Consider the following 22,420-nt stretch of genomic DNA (forward strand, 5'->3'; position numbering starts at 1 on the left):
TCTGACTTCATCAGATGTTCCAGATCTTTGTCTTTGCTGACCTCAAACTCCTCCCACTTTTGACCATTGGAGGGCTTCACAAACCAGCGCTGGCTTACTGGTCATGTTCTCTGACATCAGTCGCCACAAGTGTGATCAGTTTTGAGCTCTAGTGGTGACGCCTGCGTATCCTTTGTGTTTGACACCTTTTTTACATCATAATGAAAATGTGTTTGCATGTCGTGTCTGAAAACTGAGGAGGGTTTTGCCAAAGGAATGATGGATTCAAACGATTTGAGGAAAAACTGCCAAACGAGGAGACAAATATTTGTTCTTATGCTTTATTTTCTTTGGAAAGAGTATATAACCACGCTTTTATATTACACAATTTATTCCACAGCCGGGGGAAACTAGACGAGCCTGGAAAGGCAGGAGCTTCATCTCCAGCTCGATGGCGTCCGTCTTCAAGAGTCTGGAGACGCGCAGCAATAAGGCAGTTAAACGCAGAGGAGAAGGAAGAGGAAACCTGACGCGTCCATCATCTCTGATGCGTCCCAGACCTTCTCCGCTGGTACCATACACCGGCTCGGTCCAATTGGAACCCAACTGAGGCCGGAAAAAAAAAAAAAAAAGAGGCTCACATAGAAAATAGACAGGACATCTTTTGACCTGGCAGAATCTGACACCACGTCACTGCTGAGAGGTCGGGGCGGCTCTCGGCTCAGTGGGAAAGACCAGAGAGGCGCTTCATTAGAAACCTCGCAACTGTGCAACACGGACCCGGTTCTACACTCTGCTCAGCCCGCGGCGTGCAGCAGCTGTAACATAGACGGAGGGAAAGGAAGGCCAAAATACTGACGGAGACGACTCAAACACTTTCCAGAGACACTTCTGCCAACATCCAGACAGGAAATAAAGGATCTGGGAGGAACCCATAAGGCATGAATTCATTCAGAGACTGCATCGATTATGTGTTTGCTACTTTACCAAATAAATAGAAAAGTGATAGAAAACAAACAAAAAGTGTCTGAGATGACTGGAAACCTGCAGTCATCGTCACCCTTCCACCCCCAAAAGACACACTTTGATTCTAAGGCCATTTACGGGGAAATCAACATTCAGAGGCTCGTCCGTCCACTTCCTGTGGCGCCGCCGTCTCCGCAGTCAGCTCAGCGTCTTCATAGTTCAGGGATCACAAAGACCTGACGCAATCAGCTCAGACTTCTCCTTCATCCGTTTGCTGCTGCGGCGGCAGAAATCGCAGCGGGAGGTTGGACGAGGAGGTCAAAGGTGAAGCGATTGAAGCAGACGAGGTCTTTAACGTAGGGAGGAGGCCGAGGCGGAGCCATCTCCTTATAGAACGGTGCTCTCCGTGTCCAGGTCGCAGTCTCTGGGATGAGGCAGGAAGGAGGAAGAGGAGGTCATCACCGCTTGCTGGTCCACAGCGAGCTCTGGGACCAACGCTCGCCTCAGCCCCCCGAGGGTCGGGTCTAAACGGCAAACAGAGGGGGGGGACATAAGTGAGAGGAGCTGCTGAGACGGCGCCGATTCAGACGCTTTCCATGCTCACAGGCACAAAAGTAAAGACGCATGCCCTCACGGTCATCACAAACACGTGCAGCCTGGAGCTGCGGCGGACGCTCACACCGTCACAGTTTCCACAGCTCTGCCAGGCGACAGCAGGGGGCGCTGTGCGCCCAGCCGTGCAGCGACAGCAGAGAGGGGAGGGAAAAGCTGGGAGGACAAGAGCTGGAAATCCCCGGAGCGTGAGCGAGTTAGTGATGAGGGTTAAACACGGACACGCATGCTGCATGCTCTGAGACCAGCAGCAGGAGGGGAAACCTTCACGCTCAGGTTCTCCCGGAGCGTGAAGGCTGGAAAGTCATCAGAGTTGTGGAATCTCCAGGACAACTGCGATGCTTTCGTTCCCACTTCAAACCTTCAAGGATTCCAAACTGCTGCATTGTTGTAACTCAAATAACCATTTCTGGGATTGAATACTCCATAAATGGAACAAAACCACCTTCTGGGGTAAAAGCAACAAAGGAACGGCTCCAATTTGAGTGAGGAAAACGCCGTTTTAAACGGAAGAAAATCCTTTCATTTGAGTTTTTTTTAGAGGCCGACACCATTTCTGTCACAACACAAAACTTCAGCAGCTCCGACATGAGCCAGCTGTTTGAAAAGGATCATAAAGTAAAGCAATTATAAATAGAACACAAAAAAAACGAGAAGAAAAGGAAAAAGACGAGCAGAGGAAAGCAGACAGAAAAGAAGGAAGGAACGAGGAAGATGGGAAGGAAAGTAGTCCGTAGGTGGGAGGATAATCAGTAAGTGAGGAAGATGAGAACAAGGAAGGTAAAGTAATAAAAAAAAGTAATTAACCCTTAGCAGTCTCTCATTGTCCAATCCCATCGCTCGTTTACGAGGACATATTGGGTTTTACTAAAATGATCGTCACAAAAACTCTTGTTATCCAAACGACTAAGAGTTAAAGATGACAGGAAAAAAAAAAAAAAAAAAATCAATCAGTAGCTTTGTACGCCCCCAGGCGCTAACCACCACCCCCTCCCCGCTCACTGGCGGAGCGGCTGCTAAACGCTCCCCTCGTTTCAAGCTTTTCAAAATAAAAGCTTTTCTTTTGGTTTTATCTCCATAGCAACCTTTTTTTTATTTTTTTGGGTGACGAACAGGTCGATGTAACTTTCTGCAATAGTACATTTTAGAGGTTTTTAGTTAACCACGCCCACATTCCTATTATGTTCACATGGTGTGTTTTATCATCTCGTTCGGCTTGATCCGATGATTCATGAGTCAGATTCTCACAATATTTCGGTAAGAAATGTGTGAGCAACGGGGGAAAGCCACTTTTGTGAACTCGCCACGCTAGCATCCCGATGAGGCGATGGATGAAAATCCCCGGGAGAAATATGAATTTATAGTCATGGCTAAAACTTATTTTTGGTGAAAATTCAAAATCGGAGCCTCTTGCTGAGATTAAAGGTCAACAAAATTTAGTAAAAAATAAATGTATTCTTTTTGCCCCCCCCAGACATTTTGAGAAACAGAAATGCCCCGCCCACTTAATCTGCCTACTGTCCTAGTGGAGGGTAACCACGGCTTCCGCCTCTGTATAATCGCTGCTTTTGGAGTATTAAATGTCAGAAATGGCCTGATGTGGAACGACTGAGTGACAGGAGGAAGAGCTGTGGAAAGGGGGAGGAGCCAGAAGATCAACAAACCTCTCACAGGAGCTCCTCTAACCTGTGGAGGTGTCACAAGGCCAGACTGTTAGACACACATTAGCGCTCAGCTGTTAAACTGTGAGCTGAAGCATCACGCCAGCGTTAACGGACGGAGGACACCCACCCATCGTCTTGTAGGCGGAGCCACAGACCCCGTTGGTCTCGCTGCTGGCTGTGGAGGGTTGGGGGGGCGGAGGGATGCTGGGTCTGTTCCGAGGTTTGGGGACGGGCCGCGGTCGAGGAAGCGAGCCAGACTGGTAAAGGGACTGGGAGGGAGGAGCTACGACGTCCTGGCCGGTGGTGGGAGGTGGGGGGGTGTCTGGGGGGGTGGGGGTGCCTGGTGGGGAGGCCTCGGCGCTGTGCTGGTCCCCGCTGGGCTGGCTGAGCGAGGCCGGGGAGCCGCTCTGGGTGGGGGGTTCTGGGGGCGGATGGTTGGGGGCTTGGATTGGAGCTTGATTGCTTTGGCGTCTGGGAGTGGCACACGGCTGCAGGGGGGAGGTGGGGGAGGTGGGGAAGTGGCTGGACACGGGTCTCGGGGTGGGGCTTGTAGACTGGGAGGAGCCAGAGGAAAAGGCGTGGTTTGAAGAGTTGCCAGGCTGGCTGGGGGGTGGGTTTGTCGGTTTGGGAGGGGCGGGGGCCTGCTTCTTGGTACCTGAAAGTTTGTGTTAAAGTGTGTGATGGGGGGGTCAAATGCACAAAAACAGCAGAGTTAAAGACTTGGCGTGCTTCTGTCGGATGGACAGATACGGCGGGGGACTGACCTCGGCGCATCATGTGGGGGCTCGGGCCCGTGGATCCAGAACCAGAGCCTCCAGCAGCCTGCTGGCCTGCAGCCTGACTGCCCCCTCCACAGCCATTCCTCTGGGGCATGGGGGTCGGGCCGGGGGCGGAATCGCGTAACTTTGGGTTACTTTGGAGCAAATAGAAGAAAAACAAAAGCAGGAAATGGTCAATAAGTGGGTGTGACTCTGGTGACTAGTGCCCCCCCCCCACCGAATGCTGAATTCGCTTCAGTGCTTTGGAGCAAGCAGACCTTCTCAAAGCTGTTTGAGCCGGTCGGACCAAAGCTTCTGCCGATTTGAGGAGGAGAAAAAGTGACAGGAAGGGGAGGAGCTTAAAGAGGGATTGTTAAAATGACAAGGGCCGTTATTGAGCTATTCCTGTGGGCTGACTTTAGTCTGCATAGCTGTGAGTGGTGGTGGTGGAGGGGGGGTTAGAAAACTATTCATTGTTCCAGAGTTCATCAGCCGATCCCCTAAAACACAAAGACATGCAGACGCGTCGGAAGCGAGCCGCGTGGCGGCGGAGCAGCTCTTACCTGAGCTCCTCTGTGTGCTGAGGTAGCGGCGGCGGCGGACTCTGTGTCAAGCTATGCGGGGAAGTGTCAGGCCCTGAACCCCCTGCTGGAGCCGGCGGCTGGGGCTCAGCGCCGGGCTGAGCCTCCACAGGGGGTAAAGGAGGCTGGAAGGCGGGTGAAGTGTGCTGCTTTCTACTTAAGGTGTTACTGCCTCTACGGAGGGTGTGGTCCGAGTGCTTGTTAGCAGTGCTGCACGGGGACGGCAGAGGAAAGGTGACGGTGGGACAGAAAAAACACCAAGTTTATCCACAGGTTAGACAGGAATCACCAAACTGGAGTTATTTCTAACATAAATCAAAAGTTAATTCACGGGAAGTAAATTAGTGCAAGTAGGAAGTGTGGTGAATCTGAGAGGACAATACTAAAGCGCCCCGCTTGGTATTACTTGTCTTTGCGTGCCGCGTCAGTCTCCGGTCCAACCATACTGTTGGGCCTCTTCCTCTCAGCAGCGCTACAGTCATAATCCGAGGGGTTATTGTGGTTGGAGGCAGGTGTGGGCATCACAAACATGCCAGAGACGTTGAAGTCCACGTCTGTGAGGAGAAAGAGTCAAATATCGTCAGGTTCATGTAGTTGTTCAAAATAGTTGTTCGTTTACGTAAGCGCAACAAGATAACACAATTTAAATAAACGAATAACAATTGAAGGTAAGAAATGTATCTTCAACACTAATTTATCATTCATCCTTCAGCAAACGTTAAAGTTTTCTGTCAAACTGGTCTAACTGGCTTAAGTTCACATCAACGACTTCCTTATTGAAGCACTTTTAAAAAGCTAAAAGCGCAGTTCCCTGAGTAAGATTTGGCGTCCTGTCAGTTTTGGAAGAGTGTAAGGTTATCCTATAAAAACCGGATTCAAACCGGTGATCTGAACGCATACCAGCATGTAGGATGTTTATCTATTTCAACAGCAAATCACAAAGAACTAAAGTTAACGTAGCTTAGCTACAGTAACGTAGCGTAGCAACAATAATGTTTGTTCATTTAACCTATACTTCTTTTGAGTGAATAAACTTGAAAATAGCCGTTTCCACATCCCAGGTTTTTGAGACAAATTTAGGCATCATTTCAATGTGACTTTGTTCCTAAAATTTAACATTTTCACTGCATATTTCAGCTTTCATAAATAAAATTTTGTAGCAGATGGCAAATCATTTTAAATTAAGCTTATTTATAAAAGTTTAGGAACAAATGAAAAAAAGCCCATTGTACCACCTGCTGTTTCCTGTCTGCACCATTATTTTACCACAAACTTTTATTTATATAGATGTAAACATCTATAAGATGTTATATATAAGCTTTATATAAATGAAACACTGAATCTCACAGAAAAAAGAAGCGCTGGAGACGATCGCATCATCAGTCTTATAAAAGTAAAAACGCTACTGAAGTTCGTCGCAGTTATCGTGGACAGTCGCAGGCCAAACTGTCCAAACCGGGACAGCGTACGATTGATGCGAGAACCGATTACCGTGAAGTATTAACCGGACAGGACCCGGCCAACACTTTTAGTGAGGCTAGCGTGTAGCACGTCACAAACATGTTCTAGTCACTTTGAATGTAGTTGATAGAGTCTGACTGACTGACTCTCTTGTCTGGCTTAGTGCGCCGTATTTAGCCTAGAAAACAGATTTTTGTTCTTCCAGGTTGTTGAGGTGAATCCCTCGTAAAATATAGGACCGCTGACGACAAACGAGGTCAGAATGAGAAGTAAAGCACAGCCGACCCTCAGGAAAGAACCAGTCTGCATGTTGGATGATGGGCTCCACGATGGCCACCACGTGCACGGAAGTAGCAGCTGCCATCTCTGCCAGACTCCTGAAGGAAGAACAGTAGAAAAAAAAAAACATTTGAGGTCTTTAAAGGAAACGACTACAAACCACGATCTGATGATTCAAGGTCCTCTCACCCCTCAGTCTTGGCCCACAGCAGATTGGGACCCAGGACGATGGCGATGTTGCTCGGAGTCATTTTGTTTGCCTCGCTATCTTGAGCCAGTTTGGCTAAAAACTTCACCAGATATCTTTATTGACACACAAAGAGCATGGGCTGTCTAATCACAGACATTTTTAACATGGTTTATGACGGGTTCCATATAAATCTGGGCTACAAACCTTAAATTATTCCTGTTGTTCTTTGGTAGTTTATCACAAACAACCCAAAGCGCCTGCAGACGTTTGTCCGGGTCTGACACACTGGAGCCACAAAGAATGGGACCAAGTGATCATTTTCTTTGTTTGACTTTTCCCAATCTGAAGTGAATGTAATGAGGGTTTCACCTGGACGCCTGGATCCACTCGTCATAAAGCTGGTGGGTCATGAGAGGTTCTGGCAGCTCCCTCAGGTAGGACTTCAGAGCACCTGGACAAAACAGCTTTACTTCATGCACCGATTTGACCTTTGAACCTGTGGTGTGGACATTACCAGCCACAGCGTGGGGGTCAGAGTAGAACTCCTCCAGCTGGGAGGTGGAGCAGTCCAGCGCCGCCTTCAGCTTCTTCAGCTTGGATGCTCCTGCGGCGATCCTGAACAGTCCCTGAGACACAGACGGACATGTGATGAACGGCGGGAAACTGGGAATCTTAATTACAGATCAAGTCTGGAGAAGATCCAGCTGCACATAACAAGAGCCAAACAAACACACCCTGTTCTCCCAGCATGCACTGCTCTTCACTTTGACATAAACAAAGGATGGTTTCACGCTAAAACGGCACAGACCGGACTCACGCCACCAAAGGAAAAGAGCAACAAATAAAGGTTTGTGTTGTCAAAACACACCATGTAGTGCCTTTGAATTCAAGGAAACGCACAAAGAGATGCCATTTGTTTAGTAAATTTGACTGAGGGAGGGGGCGGGACCAAAGCTCAAACATCATCACTGTAGGGTCATGGCTGTGAGGGGAATCAAGGACTTCTGTGTTTGGTAAAGAGGCCGTTCACAGTTTTGGTCTCGATAAAGTTAGTGATGGGACAGCTAATTCATGTTGTACAAATCAGGACTTATTCTTCTTTAGTGGTTAACAGCAGAAAGAAAAGACAAAAACATGCCAGATTTTCACTAAAACAGCATCAAATAACAAAAAACTAAACGTTCATTTGACGGCTTGGTCACCAATATGCTAACATTAATATAAAAATGTGAAAAAAAACAACAATCTTGCCATTTGTTGGATTTTTTAGTGCAACTTTGCCTGCTTTTATTTATTTATTTATTTTTACGGTGCATCGTGTTCTGCATCCTGATTGGCTGTAGATCACTATCATTCAATCAATCAGATTTTTATTCCAAACTGAAATTATTTTTCTGCGAATATTTGAACTTTGAGAGTTTAAACATAGAAGAGAAATGTGTTCAAGAAAAACCTATAAAAGTAATGAAGTCTCAATTCAATCATCTTTGGATCGATTTTCAAAGCGTTCCCAGTGGTCTTTAGCCAAAATCAAAAGCTTGGGTCCTTTTCTAGAGCATAGATTCTGCAGAGCGGCAGTAGTTCATTGGAAATTCACCTCTGATTTGTGGGCGGGACTGTTGAAATGGAGCAACCTCGCCCCCAACCTAACATTAGCGGTGCAACAAAATTGGCGAGCAACATTTGATCTATCGAGCCGTACAGTTTAGATCCAGATTCCAGCTCAGACGAGGAAAACGACGACGTTCATGGATCCGTTTGTCTGACATCGGAAAGGAGCGGGAAGTTTGTGGCTCCGCACAGCGTCACAAACAATCTCTCTCAAACTGTATTCCTGAATGATTTTTTAATCAATTTTGCTGTAAGTTTAAGTGTCAAAGAAATGGTGTTCCTAAAACTTCATCCTGAAAAATGTCTGGATGTCATTGGACGGTAAAGCTGGAGCAACAGCAGCACACAAAACACACATTTAAGGCAGACTCGACTATGGCTTTGGACTAAACCGCACACATACTGCAGATGCTGCATTCTGTACTGTGTATTGTCAAGTCAATCCAACAGTAAAACTCAACGTCAGGATCTTCAAAGAGCTGCAGTTCACTCCTCTAAAAAGGTCAGCAGAAGAAACGTTGGATCAAGTCCAAAACGGAAAAGGAAAATGTTGACACCAACCACAGAGGACAAACTTCCTGTTGCCCTCCTCTGGTTTCTCCTACCTCCTCCTTCATTCCCGTCTCCAGGAGCATCATGACGCAGGCCTCCATGGGCAGAGCGATCTCCCTGGCGCTCCGTTTCAGGTGCTCGTCCAGCGCCGTGCCAAACGCAGGTTTCTCTATCCACGAGTCTGAATGCAAACGGGGTGAATGGCGGGAGGGGGGAGGGGAGGGGGGGGTTTAGGAAGGAAAAACAGAAACATTAGTGGAAATGTTGCAGACTAGACCTCCACACAGTTTTAATAAACTAAAAAGGATTCAGAGGATGGTTGAATGTTTGGACAGCAGAAACGTAGAAACTCTCCCTCAGGCCGTCTTTAAATACCTTCTAATGCCCCCCCACCGAGTAAATAACAACCACATGCGGCCCGACGCAGCTCTTTGTGTGCACAGCCGCGTGTTCAAGCTCATGCTAAAAAGACGTGTGTTGTTGTAACAAGAGTGTGTGGAGTTGTTGAGCCTTCACCGCGTGTTGTGAGACTGAACTTTTCTGTGTTTGATGCAGAGAAAACGGAGCAGAAACTGATGGCAGACATGGCAAACTAAACACTTGTCTAAATGTTAATTACAGAAATCAACATTTTTCTTGCAGCTTGTTGGTGTTCAGTCTTAACTATGTCAGTGTGGTAAATAACCTAAATGAAGAAACAGAAGACAGTAAGTCAGGACTTGAACTAATAAATATTTCAGCTTGGATTCATTTTTTTTCTTGTGAAAAGTTTATTAGTTTGTTTATTTTCTGGAAAGCCTACTGTTGTCTGGATTGTCATTTTGACAAATGTTTTAAACTGCAAATAAAAATAAGTCAACAATGATTGAAATGTTTTTTTTAAATAAGTAACAGAGAATTTTAATTGCAAGAAAAACATGTTTAGTCACCAAGACAGGATCTTTTGGATATTGAAAAACTTTCACAATGAGAACATTTTTCTTGAAACATTCAGTCTTTGCATCGCAGTCCTTTCAGCAAAGACTTCTGGCGTGTTTTTCCTGCAGGTCCTCAGGTCACCGTCACGCTGGATGGGATTTTCCCCCCACACATGTTCTTCACTGTTGAGCAGGAGTGAATTCTGGTTAACTTGCAAGTGAACTCTGCTGTGGTTCACCAATAATCTGAATGGAAACTGACTAAAGTGGTCCAGAGAGCAGAAGCTCACCAAACAAGTGAAGTGATGAAACTGCTGTGTTATTTATAAAACAAAAGAGCCAACAATGTCATTCCCACGAAGAGCAAATGACTGAAAGGCTGCTGGATGTTTTTGCAGCAAACATGAGGACGAGTCGGACATCTTGTGTTCAAAGACCAGCAGACCATCCTCGAGTCAATCAACCATCCTCAAGTAAAAAAAATAAAACACCCCGTGCATCTCCTACCAAAGTTGAGTCAAATATTTGAATTTCTAACAACATAAATGAAAATGTTGCTTAGATCTGTAAAAGAAGAACACAGTCAAAAAGCGTCTTCTCACTGTTGTCCTTGGATTCAAACCTTCGTACGTCTACCAGTTTCTGCGGTTACGTGTGCAAAATGCCTCTGATTGGATCAAAGATCGGACTAGAATTGAACGGGCCCAGACAAACTTTATCCAATTATAACATGTTTACATAAGCTACACTTTTGATCGGAATAAAACATTTTGACATGCGCAGAAATGTCTAAAGTACCGGAAACTGCCGTGGAAGTAGAAATAGCGAGTTCCGTTGTGTACAAACAAAGCTGCGGCATAGAACGAGATGATCTTTTAAACGTGCTTTATTATTGTTATGATGATTATTAAGTGCCTGTTTGCTTCTAATTTTGTGCGGCCAGCGCTTTATTCTTGGCAACCCAGATCTGGAAACAGGGTTAGGAGTAGGTTAATACGGGCGAACAACATTTAGCTGTGGATGCATTTAAAGATGTGGGGATAACATCAGCCTTTGTTTTGTCTGGAGATGAGTGGAAGCACAAATTCAGATGATTGTTTACACGGTTTCTCAGGACTGCTGCTCCTCTGGAGCGCACGCCGTAACAAAGCACCCTCTCCTGCTCGCAAACACCAAGCTACGAGTCCGGCTGCTCTGCTCAGAGACATGGTTCACCCGTGCGGAGCGGTCGACTGGTCCTGTTGGCGCTCCAGAGGAGGCCACACCATCGACATATGATGTAAAACCGGCGCAGTAGTGACCCCCAATAGGAATAAACTGTGTGCATGCACCAACCATCAGGACGACACATTATTACTCTGATCAGGCGTTTAATCTGATTACTTTAGTCCATGTAACTGCAGCTACTGTTTTCAGAGGTTGCCATGGCTTCAGCTGTCCACCAGATGACCTTGTTCTTTGTAAGACTGAGGCCTTGAAGTTTGGAATATTTTTTGTAAAAGTTCCAGGGCTTTCTTTCTGTGAAATGTTTACTTTCTCTGCAAACTGTTGAACTGCTCTCCTGCCCCGTTTGTTTGGCTGTTTTGCCTCGTTGGTGCTTCTTCTCCTGGCGGTACGAATCCTTCATACTAGGTATGCTTTTACCATAGCTAATGGGTTTGGCTCTGATTGCAACACATTCAATGTTTTCTTATCAAGATTTAATAACTAGAGTAAAAAAGAAAAGATTTTAGCCCAAACCTGACATGAAACAGCTTAAGAAATTAACAAACCATTCCAAAAAGTAACATGAACATGTCTTTAACCTCCTTAGAGCTGAGCTCTTGATGGATATGCCTTTTTTTAATTTATTTCGCTTTGACAGTTAAGCAAAATTACATACTTAAGCGGTTAAATACTCCTTTCTTTGTGTTTTTGTACCTTGCTGAGCCTGGATGGTGGGCAGGACGCTCTCCAGAACAGTGAGGGACTTTCTGTGGTAATCAGCCTGAGCCTCTAAGAGCTGCAAACACGGAGGATTCAAGTCAAGACGACGAACCAGGAGGTCATCCTGCGGCTGTGAACGTTCCCACACGAGCCGGAGTCTCACTGTTCACTCACGGTTATAAAGTATCGAGCATAGTCGCCTTCTTTGGAGAAGAAACTGTACATGTCTGCAGCCAGCTGATCCTGTCGGACACAAACACATTTGTTTGATGGAGAGGTTCCCCACAAAACAGCCTAATAAATGACAGAGACAAAGGAGAGCTTGTTTGTAAACACAAAAAGTCACTTGTTAAAGGTAATGGTTGCAGGATGAACCAGCTCAGCTATTAATGAGTCATCAATGTTCCTGCTGTTGGAGAGGGGGGGGGGGGGGGGGGCTCGTTGAGGGAAGCACACGGCTCTGCACTTCCTGGACCAAAAGCAGAACGCAGCAACAAAGCCCTAAAGCCAAGCGCCGACTGAAATAGAGGCGTGCAGAGACACGCACGCAGAGCTGACGGCGCATTTTCCCTCATTTCTGTGCGTCAGCATGTCAGCTTAGAGGACCCGCGGGCCTCACAATGTCCACACGCCTTTTGTGACGAGGGTCTTCCTAGTTTTGTTGTGTCCAGAAAAGTCATTTAGGGGATTTGGTTTGGGGATTGCAGCAGATTTGTAGCAGCAAGAAGGATCTAAAGTTTGCAATGTTGTGATGTTTCTGGACTCTTTATCTAAAGTTAAAGCATGAACTTCATGCATGGTACCTTGCAGAGCTCCACTTTGTTCATGGCCTCATCCACCTCCTCTTTCAAAAGGTCCGCCTTGGCCGTCAGTGCCTGTGTGTTTGTACCTGAGATAATCGACTTGGTTGCCTGCAACCACCTAAAAAAGTTGACAGGAAGGATGTGGGAAATGGAAAAGATGCTTTCACAGCAGCGAATGCACTTATTCATTAATCCTTTAAATGCATTTCCATACAAGTGTGAGAATTTCACACCTCGCTTTGGCAGAGTCATAGTCCAGCACCAACTTGGCCAACTGCTTCCTTTGCTTCAAGATGTTTGGGATTTCAACCTTTAAAGACAATTAAAAAAGAAAGAAGAAGGTTAAATCTATAGTGGATCAGAATCAAAAAACACTGAATCCATATTTGTTTTCTAGAGTGACAATACAGTCATGCATTATTTCATGTTTTACTGCTATTTTTGAGTTAATTTAAGTTATAACATTTTTGCTCAAAATTATTCCAGCTTTAATAAGAAAAACTGTCCATTTATGATCAGGATTAAGTATATTGTCAAGAAGATTGCGTCATTTTTCCTTTATTTATTTCTAAACCAAGTAATGAATTAATTTCTTAGATCAGATATATTCTTGTATTTTCATTTCTAATGCTGAAATAGTTTGAAACCAACCAATAAAAACCTCTCCAAGCTAAACAGCAATGTCTAGGATTAGCTTAAAATGACAAAAGAAAGAAAAGATTTAAAACTGCCTTTCATATTATCCTTCAATCATCTCATCCAGAATTAGATAATAATTTACCAAAACAATATTTCGAATAGACAGGGGGACGATGTGCTCAATTTACTTTGTTTTAATTAAAAAAACAACAAAAATCACTTCTTTTCTGAAATTCAAACTTTTATTAAAGATTTGTGGGTCAACTCACAAACTAGCTGTAAAATTTGGGTTTTGCTTTAAATATGTTCAGAAAAACGTTTTCTTTTTCTTTTAATCACTAGATTTAGAGTTTTAACACTTAAAAGTCCTGATGTTAGCAGGAATATGTGCATGTAATTTGGTTGACGTCAGCCGCCTTCGTGTTAGGGTTTATTCAGGGTTACTGTCAAATCCATGGAGTTTAATGGGAAAAGAAAAGGTGATTTTTACCCTTAAACTTGATTATCGTATTTTCCGGACTATAAGTCGCACTTTTTTTCATAGTTTGGCAAGGGGTGCGACTTATACTCCGCAGCGACTTATATTCGAAATAAATTGAAATAAATACATTGTTAACCCTCCTGTTATGTTCATTTGTGAGGAACAGAGATGATGTTCCTGGGTCAATTTGATGTATGAGGTATGTTAAGTGTTAAGAGTCTGTTAAGTGACTCAGAGAATCAGCAAACTTTTTTTTACAGTAAGATCTTGAAGGCTAACAACATAATATTCTATTTTCCAATGATTTCATAGATTCAGAAATGCAATAAAAGTGAAAACTGTTTCTACAAATACAGGATGAAAACAGAGTATTAGTTGGCCAATGATGCTTCATGAAAGGAATAAATAAATAAGTTTGAGAAAAAATTACTGTGAAATTATTAGATAAACAGTCTGCTATGATTGTGTCATATAAGGTTGTGAAAGTTAAAATGCGACTCATAGTCCAGTGCGACTTATCTGTGTTTTTTTCTACTTTATAATGCATTTTTGGGCTGGTGCGACTTATACTCCGGAAAATACGGTAAATGCAGCTTTTTAGGACAAATTTCACACCAATCCAACGTAACGAAAACAATTTTTGATTTTCTCCCCTGAATCTTTGATGGGACTGAAGTGTTTCGGACCTCTGCGAGCTGACTGAGCGGATCCAGGACGTCCTTCTCTATCTGCAGCTCGTGCTGCATCAGCTCTGACGCCAGGCGGTTCTCTGCATCTCCGCACACTTCCATCATCTTCCTGTCGACACACAGCGGCCCAGAGGGAAAGCAGCATGTCACCCGTGCAGATTTAACATGTCATAATGCAACGTTATCACATCAGCGGAACAAAAGGATCCAAGGTCTTCCTGGTCACATGTCACTCCACAACTCAGACAATCTGTGTCTAAGGATGTCCCGGTTAGGTTTTTTTGGCCCCGATTCGAGTCTGAGGGGTTTGATTTTCAGAATTTGCTGATAAAAGTCCCGATCTGATATTTTTGTATCACTAAAAAAACAAACAAAAAAAAAAAAAAAACGGAGCACATTTAATAAACACATCCACCTATTTTCATTAGATTAACCTTTTTCAACACTTAAACAGAGCACTTGTGTGGAATAGCTTGAATAATCACGTAAAAGTAGAGCAACTATCAACTGAAAAACATAACCAACTATTATCTAGTAAACATAGATGATAATTAGTCCTGTGAGAAGGTTTGGTGACGGTAGCTTTTGTATATTCAGAACTGTTGAACATTTTTGATCAGATGTGATTCATATCTCCATTAAAAATGGATAAAAATTAAGAACAACTTTCTTCCAAAACTGTTGTTGTAGCATGAATATGATGATGAGTATTTAGGACATGACTGTAAATATTTATTTGCTTCAGCTGGATTTGAGACATTTTTTCTTTTTTTTTGGATTTTCCTGAAGCGCGCACTTTGTAGACGGTCCCTTGGCGCTGTCTCACTGCAGTTTCTCCGTTAAATTCTTAATAAAGATTAAAAAAGATATATGTATATATAGTTTCAAACATTAAATAAAAATCGTATTGAGCCCAGAAGTCAGAATATTTGAATATCTTGCCAACTTTACCAAACTGTTTTTGTTAGCCTCCTGCTTAAATAGTGTCCTATTCTGCTGCGATCCCTTCATTATATCAGATACAGCATATTAATCTGTAATAATAGGCTTGAAACATATAGCGCCTATCATAATAATATGAATAAAATAGACACCCCATCCCTGATCGGGATGCAACATCCGCTTCTGTGGTCTGAAACTTTGTGATGGGATCCCTGTGTGAAATCATCTGATCTTAGTCCACAGCTGAAAGCTAAATTTCTCCTGATTCAGGTCGTCGTTTTAGTTGCGAGAGTCGGCGATCTGTCAGTCAGCGTTTTAATCGATTTTTCTCTAATTAAAGGAGGACATAAATTTAACAAAATCCAAGCACATAAATACATAGAAGCTGTTACTGTTATTGCTTGCCGATGAAAACATGGATGCTGTTCTGCTCTAGAAAGTCACTTCCTAGATCCTCATCTAGATCCAGGAGCACAAAAACAAGCCGACTGCTTGGCCTGATTGTGTGGCCTCATATTTCACGCACCCCAGAGTGCATCCGCTCCAAATAGCAACAGTTGCCACGGACACCTGATTGGATGACGGCTGTCCATCCATCACAAACTCACCCTATCAAGGAGTCTTCTCCCAGCTGGTTCCCGCCTTCCATCATTGCCTGGGAAAGAGCGGTGAGGGGAAGCTTTTTCTGTGGTGAGCAGAAACATAACGTCTTCAGGATTTTGCGCTCAGTCCAGAGCTCAGGAAAAGTCATCAAGAAGTTTCCATGGTGAATTCAGCCAGAATGAAGAAATCAGGATTTATGCCACATGTAGGAAAATTCACATTGGAAATGGGATGAAGACTTAAGAGGTTGTCTAAAGAAGACATGGAGGAATTTTTTGTTTGAAATGTTTGCAGTTTCTGCAAAATAAAAGCCTCCACTTTAAAAACTGAAGTAAAGGTGCCATGCATGGAGAAGAGGAAGACAAAAGCCAGAGGTTGTTCTGTGGAAACAAAGATACTCATAAAATGATGTTTTTACCTGACCATTTCCTGTATAGAGGCGTGGTACGGACTGTAGTGCATTTTTGAAAAGTTTTGGGTAACAAAACAAAAAAAAAGAGAAATCAAGGAACACTTAAAAAAAATACAATTAAATGAATAATTTTAAACCCAAATGTTGGTCCTCTTTTTTCCATCATTTGGAGAAACTAAAAAGCTTTAAGCTTCAGTGACTTACATGTCTCTTTTCTGCCTCTGCACCGATGTGTCCCTGCAGACATGAAGCCATCTTTTTGTGTGTGTTGTGGGACACCACACGCACCAGCTCCATGCGCCGCTCGATCTGCAAAAAAAGGAAGAATGTTTGAGTGCAATGCTCCAAAAAAAGGATTTAAAAAAAAAAATCAAGTTTATGCTGGGAAATGTGAAAAAGTCGCCCTCTTCAGTGTGATTTGATGGGGAAAACAGGACAGCAGAATGTTTACAGTAACTTCAGACCATCTACTGAGAGCTCTACGTTTACATGCTATCCAGCTAGCTTACAGCCTAATATTAACAGTGCAACAAAATCGGTGAGCAACATTGGAGCCATTCAGCTGTACTCAGAAATGCAGTTTTTAGCCGAATTTTCTTTAACTATGTCCTCCCTCATCAGAAAAGTGCCACAAGAAGATGTTAAAAACACCATTTTAATAATGAATGTGTCCATAAAGTGAGCTGAGCTTTCTGAAAAGCTGATGACGGATGTGCTCCAGCTCAAAGAAATCATTTGACTTGATCTTATGGGAGTCGAGGGGGTCAAAGTGTAAGCATGATTGATTGAGTTTGCCTCTGCAGACTGACGCAGGAATGTTATCTGGGAAACACATGACTCATCGGAAGCGTCTTCATGGAAACGGTCACTGAGCTGTGACAGAGCAAAGGGTCTCTTTGGCTTTAAAGGGGGAAAAAAAAAGACTTTTTTTTTGGGTTACACAGAGTTCCTCCTGTCCACTAGCTGGACCACACAGATCCACTCTGTACTTGCAGACAAAGAAAGAATGCTGACTGCAGCTCTTGGATAATGGATAGAGGGCAGCTGAAGCTCTGCGGGGTGTGCATCAAACATGCTGGTCCTTTCCAGGTGTTTGACTGCAACATCAAACAAACAAGAACAAACTGATGTTCTCAAAGGTCCAGATAACATCAAAAACAAGTTTCATTTGGCAGGAAGTTACATGGAACCCCTGCAAACAGACCTAATGAGTGTGGAATCACAATGTTCAAGTGTGAAGACAAGCAAAGGGAGGATCCAGTTTTTAGATTTCCTAAAAACAGGAACACAGTCAGAACTTCTACAGCCATCCGCCTCCGTCATTCTCCCGTTCCACCACTCTGAACTCACATTCCTGCATCATTCCCGGCCGGCCCACAGCAGCCCCTGACATTCCCAAAACAGCTGGCTTGCTCACAGTCTCACCAAACAAGCATTTTCACACCTAGCATTTATTGGTTTGACTTGGGTTCAGCGCCAGAACTCCGTTCAGCGAGGGCCTGGCACAAGATCCCCTCAGGGATTCTCCTATCAGTCCAAAACCTGGATTCAAGCGAGGGAGACTTTTGGAAAACCAGACGGTCTTTTTTTCACTGCAACAATAACAGAGCCCGACAGCCAACGTCATACACCCAACGTCAACTTTATGGGTGTGAAAACCGAAAAAACAGCAGCCAGCGTTTCCCTCCGAGGTCAACACATGACGCGTCATAGACCAGGGAATCCCAATAATAAGTCAGCGCAACAGGGAGGAAAGAGAGACTCACTTTGTTTATTGGTTCCTAAGAGAAACATGTCTGGACCAGTCCTAGAAGAGCAAAAATAGCCTAATATGACGCATTCTGTTCTGAGGCCAGGGGCGTACATGTGAGGAAAGAGCTCAGTCATTTGTTGTGTAATAAACAGTCTCCCTGACGATCCTGAAGTACGAGGGAGCGGCTTGGCATGCGGGACGGCATTTGATGAATGCTTCAGCATAACTATGGACGAGGTGCAGTTTGGACAGCGGGACAAAGTCTTAGATGGCATCTGGCACCCAGAGAGGTCACATACAGGGCTGCGTTTAGATGATCCAGCTGAGACTGAGACAACCAAATTTTTTCACAAAATCTTAGCAAAACAGGACCAATTGATACAAAGCATCCCAACATCACAGCCGTCTGCATTTATGAAAGTCTACGAAAAGACTGGTTTTCATGGCGTTTTCTAGGACTGCACAAAATATGGGAAAACTTTGATATTAATGAGGATGCAACGATTTCTTGCTCAAACCTCGATTTTAGGGTCACGGTTTTATAGTGGCTTAATATACGCGTTTTACAGAATAACAACCAAAGAAATGAACATTTTAAAAAAAACTTTAATTTGCTAATAAGTGAATGCCAATGACGAAAATCCTTTCTTCTTATAGTTTGAAACTTTCAACGTAGACATACGTAAACAACATGAATAATGTCACAAGCACATGTTAAAAACACCAAAGACTATTTTCATTGTAGTGGGTCTTTAAGTCTTGTCGAACATTGTTTTTTTCTTTTTATGCTGTAGATTTGCTTCTTTTTTCAATACGCTGTTAAACATTTGTGTAAAAATGTCCACAAGCAAAACAATCACTCATGACTGAAAGAGACGGATGAAGAATATCTACTTTGCAGGTATTGTTGGTCCAATTTCAATTGGTATTATTTGACACACACAAAAAAAAACTAACGTTAGCATTGATAACATTGAGTAATTTTGAAAGGACTGTTGAGTATTTGTTAAAAAGACAGGATTTATTAAGTAAAACAACAACAAAGCTTTGAAATGTCACTTAATTGAATTCATTTATTTCTGTCCAATAAACTCGATCTTGAACGACGGTCTGGGTTTTTACGCGGTTCTGGTTTGCAGGTAGCCGTGGTTTGCGCCCGGCAGCTATTTTTTATTGAAACAACAACGTTTGCATGAGCTGAGAAAGCACCAGAAGAGACGAGAGCTGTTTTCCAGACAGACTGAACCATTGTTTCTCTGAGGAAATGTCACATCGACTTGTCAGGGAGAAGAAAAAGAAATGAAAATAACTCTTTGTGGCTTCCCAAAGTTCTTAGTCACCACTGTTCCTTTCTGTGTGTGCGTTACAGAAAATCAAACTAAAATTAACACAGATGTTCCAGCTGTCAATCAAACCCCGTTCACAGATATTTCTCCAATATTTAAGTGTCTGTTACATGAATGTTTAGAAGAAAGCAACAGGAAGTGAGGACAGGAATATTTTTCCTTTATTTCCAAACAGCTGAGGTTCATTTTTCCCAGAACCCCCTGCTGTCATTTCCCTGCGGGAATCCCGCGCGCCCGCAGGACCATCGATGCGTGTGCCGTTCAGAACAAATCCCCTCACATCCACTTTAAAATGGACATTCCAAAAGTCTCACTTTGACTTAACTTTATGTAGACACAAACTGTCAAACTACAGAGACAACAATGTGCAGCATTAGCTGCTCTTTAGTTAGTTTTATGTTGACAAACGAAAGTCTTTTTATGCATCACTCACAAATGCTTTCCTTGTATAAAAAATGAGTCAAAAAACAATATTATGCATTTTTAAAATCAGTAAATTCATCAGATGCCAGCTCTGCCCCAATCTCTGGTCACAAACGATCCATCTATCATTTCTGACTTGTTTGGAACCTACAAAAACTGTTTTCTTTGTGATCATCTTACTTACTTCCACTTTCGGCTTCTCCCATCAGGGGTCGCCACAGCGAACAAGTCGCATGGTAAATTTGGCAATGTTTTACGCCGGATGCCCTTCCTGACGCAACCTTCTCAAACCGGGCTTGGAACCGGCAGAGGTAGAGAAGGGAACAGGGAGCAGCCCGGAGTCGAACCCGGGTTTCACGGACGGAAGGCGCCGCAAACCAGCACGAGCTAAACTGGCTCCCTTTTTCTTTGTGATCATACAAAAGCTTTTTTTTCATGGTTTAATGAACAGATTTACTGCTTTTCTTCAGGAGGCACAAAATCCAATTTACCGTATTTTCCGGACTATAAGTCGCACCGGAGTATAAGTCGCACCAGCCCAAAAATGCATTATAAAGTAGAAAAAAACACAGATAAGTCGCACTGGACTATAAGTCGCATTTTAACTTTCACAACCTTATATGACACAATCATAGCAGACTGTTTATCTAATAATTTCACAGTAATTCTTTCTCATACTTATTTATTTATTCCTTTAATGAAGCATCATTGTCCAACTAATACTCTGTTTTCATCCTGTATTTGTAGAAACAGTTTTCATTTTTATTGCATTTCTGAATCTATGAAATCATTGGAAAATAGAATATTATGTTGTTAGCCTTCAAGATCTTACTGTAAAAAAAAGTTTGCTAATTTTCTGAGTCACTTAACAGACTCTTAACACTTAACATACCTCATACATCAAATTGACCCAGGAACATCATCTCTGTTCCTCACAAATGAACATAACAGGAAGGTTAACAATGTATTTATTTCAATTTATTTCTAATATAAGTCGCTGCGGAGTATAAGTCGCACCCCTTGCCAAACTATGAAAAAAAGGGCGACTTATAGTCCGGAAAATACGGTATGTCAAAGACTAAAAGCACATTTCACTTCCAATAACTGCAACCTAAGCTAAAGTAATGTTTCAATAGGCTAAACTTGGCCATTTTAGCTCAGAAAAAACAAAGGCACGTTTTAAAAAGTTAAGAAAATCAAGTGTGTCTGAAGATCAGAGCAGCTAAATGACATTTTCACATCAATGAGAGAATTTATGCTCAAACTCTACCCTTAAACACCTTCACTTCTCCTTGACTGTAGTCATTTCCTCTCTCAGTCAATTATAGCCAAAGTTGCTCCAGTATCTTCTGTTCGAGAGGTTTCGTCACGTCCCTGAAACTGCGTCTTCAGATCAGAATTATTTTAGCTCAGTGTCACAAGACAAAACAGTCATCCACATCTGTACGCTGCTCATCTTGGGCCACAATTACCATAATTATAAAAGTCAGGAGATGCAGACTTTTTCGAACATTTCTGAAGCTTTCAACCACAACAAAAGCACAACTGTTCTGAGGGAAGCAGCTCCGCTTCCAGGCTTTGCTGCTCGTCTCTGCTGTCGTCAGAGCAGAGCCAAAAGCAGACGCTGGTGTCCGGCAGGGGGAACCTCTCTCAAGGTGCATTACCTTCCAAAACTCAGGAAAAGTTCCCATTTTATGAAAGTAACATTACCCATCTGCCCTTAACGTAAACAGATCAGACCCTACAAAATAAATGCGGTAGCAAGAAAAACCCTTTAAGGTCCTGTTTCCTTATTGTTCAGGGTTTAAACTTCACCTGACAGATAAGTTGAGTCATTTGTTTGAGAACAAGAAGGAGGGGAGGATTTGACAAAAAAAGAAAATGGATGGGTTAAAGTAGATTCATGGGGGTTCACCCAGAATTTATCAGTAACGGGCGGAACTGGAAACAAATCGCAACAGAAATGTACATTTCTGAGAAACTCAATAAACTCCTTTCAATGATCTGAAACTTTAATAAATGCATATTGGAAAGGAATCTGGAGCTCATGGAAGGCATCTCGATTCAAAAACTGAAATAAAATAAGACGTGTTTTCTCCTCATCTCATTACTTTAAATAATATATTTTCAAATATTTCAGACACATTATGATTTACGATCAATGACAAATGTTCTGGAATGAATGGATTTCTTCTGCAGAGGAGGAAAGAGCATCTCCAGCCACGTCTGTGGTCATTGTGGGTCAGAAAAGTGTTGAATCTGTTTTACCTGGAGGAGGTCATCGCTGAGGACTTCTGTTTTCTCCGCTCTGCAGGTGAGAAACAAACAAACAGAGCGTGCAGGTTAGAAACCGGCGGTGACTGATGGTAGATCAGCAGTTTCATTCACTGAGAGGTCATCAAAAAATCATTTTCAAGCCAGCAAAAGTGGTCTTTATGAGATTCCATGACTCAAAACAGTCTTACTTTCTGTTCTGACAGAAGCTAAATAACATGAACTCATAGGTTCAAAGCTGAGAATCTGTGAAAAACTCTCACAGGCCTTCAGCTATTAACAAGTCAAGCTCTGGTTATTTACCACCAGCCGCTAGTTAGCCATAGTGTCGTCCAAACAGTAGTCGGGACGGCCTTTGGCTATTATTAGTAAGCTTCTGGTTGGACTTGAAGAGGTCAGACAGATTAGATTCACTTAAAGGCAGTAGACTGGGAAGCACATGCTCGGCTCAGACCACGTGTCAACACTTCTGCACAGACAACAGCAACTTCCATGAAAGGTCAGTGAATGGAAAAACAAACAAATTCAGAGAGAAAAAAAAAAGTTCCAGATTGACCTC

At 43.1% G+C, this 22,420-nt stretch overlaps 1 protein-coding gene across 9 annotated transcripts in view; it reads right to left on the bottom strand.

The window, feature by feature from the left end:
• Positions 1–306: 306 nt before the first annotated feature.
• The window catches only part of arhgap17a (Rho GTPase activating protein 17a), a 30,717-nt gene continuing 8,603 nt past the window's right edge, over positions 307–22,420 (bottom strand). For 2 of the 9 annotated variants that reach the window (XM_023949432.2, XM_078937099.1), the window contains exons 3-22: positions 21,856–21,895; positions 16,270–16,374; positions 16,072–16,104; positions 15,659–15,735; positions 14,106–14,217; positions 12,533–12,609; positions 12,300–12,417; positions 11,671–11,739; positions 11,491–11,572; positions 8,707–8,834; positions 7,005–7,116; positions 6,860–6,941; positions 6,695–6,775; positions 6,490–6,603; positions 6,307–6,398; positions 4,967–5,114; positions 4,543–4,770; positions 3,986–4,134; positions 3,349–3,876; positions 307–1,469 (exon numbers count right to left, since the gene is read on the bottom strand). In XM_023949432.2, coding sequence (XP_023805200.1) covers positions 1,333–1,469; positions 3,349–3,876; positions 3,986–4,134; positions 4,543–4,770; positions 4,967–5,114; positions 6,307–6,398; positions 6,490–6,603; positions 6,695–6,775; positions 6,860–6,941; positions 7,005–7,116; positions 8,707–8,834; positions 11,491–11,572; positions 11,671–11,739; positions 12,300–12,417; positions 12,533–12,609; positions 14,106–14,217; positions 15,659–15,735; positions 16,072–16,104; positions 16,270–16,374; positions 21,856–21,895 — 2,512 coding nt within the window. In that variant the 3' untranslated portion in view covers positions 307–1,332. Of the gene's footprint in view, positions 1,470–3,221; positions 3,244–3,348; positions 3,877–3,985; positions 4,135–4,542; positions 4,771–4,966; positions 5,115–6,306; positions 6,399–6,489; positions 6,604–6,694; positions 6,776–6,859; positions 6,942–7,004; positions 7,117–8,706; positions 8,835–11,490; positions 11,573–11,670; positions 11,740–12,299; positions 12,418–12,532; positions 12,610–14,105; positions 14,218–15,658; positions 15,736–16,071; positions 16,105–16,269; positions 16,375–21,855; positions 21,896–22,420 lie in introns of all 9 variants that reach the window. The other 7 variants (XM_023949434.2, XM_078937102.1, XM_023949433.2 and 4 more) reach the window with 7 other exon arrangements.

The sequence above is a fragment of the Oryzias latipes genome, chromosome 19 (assembly GCF_053564925.1).
Source record: "Oryzias latipes strain Hd-rR chromosome 19, Olatipes_Hd-rR_3.1".
NCBI lineage: Eukaryota > Metazoa > Chordata > Actinopteri > Beloniformes > Adrianichthyidae > Oryzias > Oryzias latipes.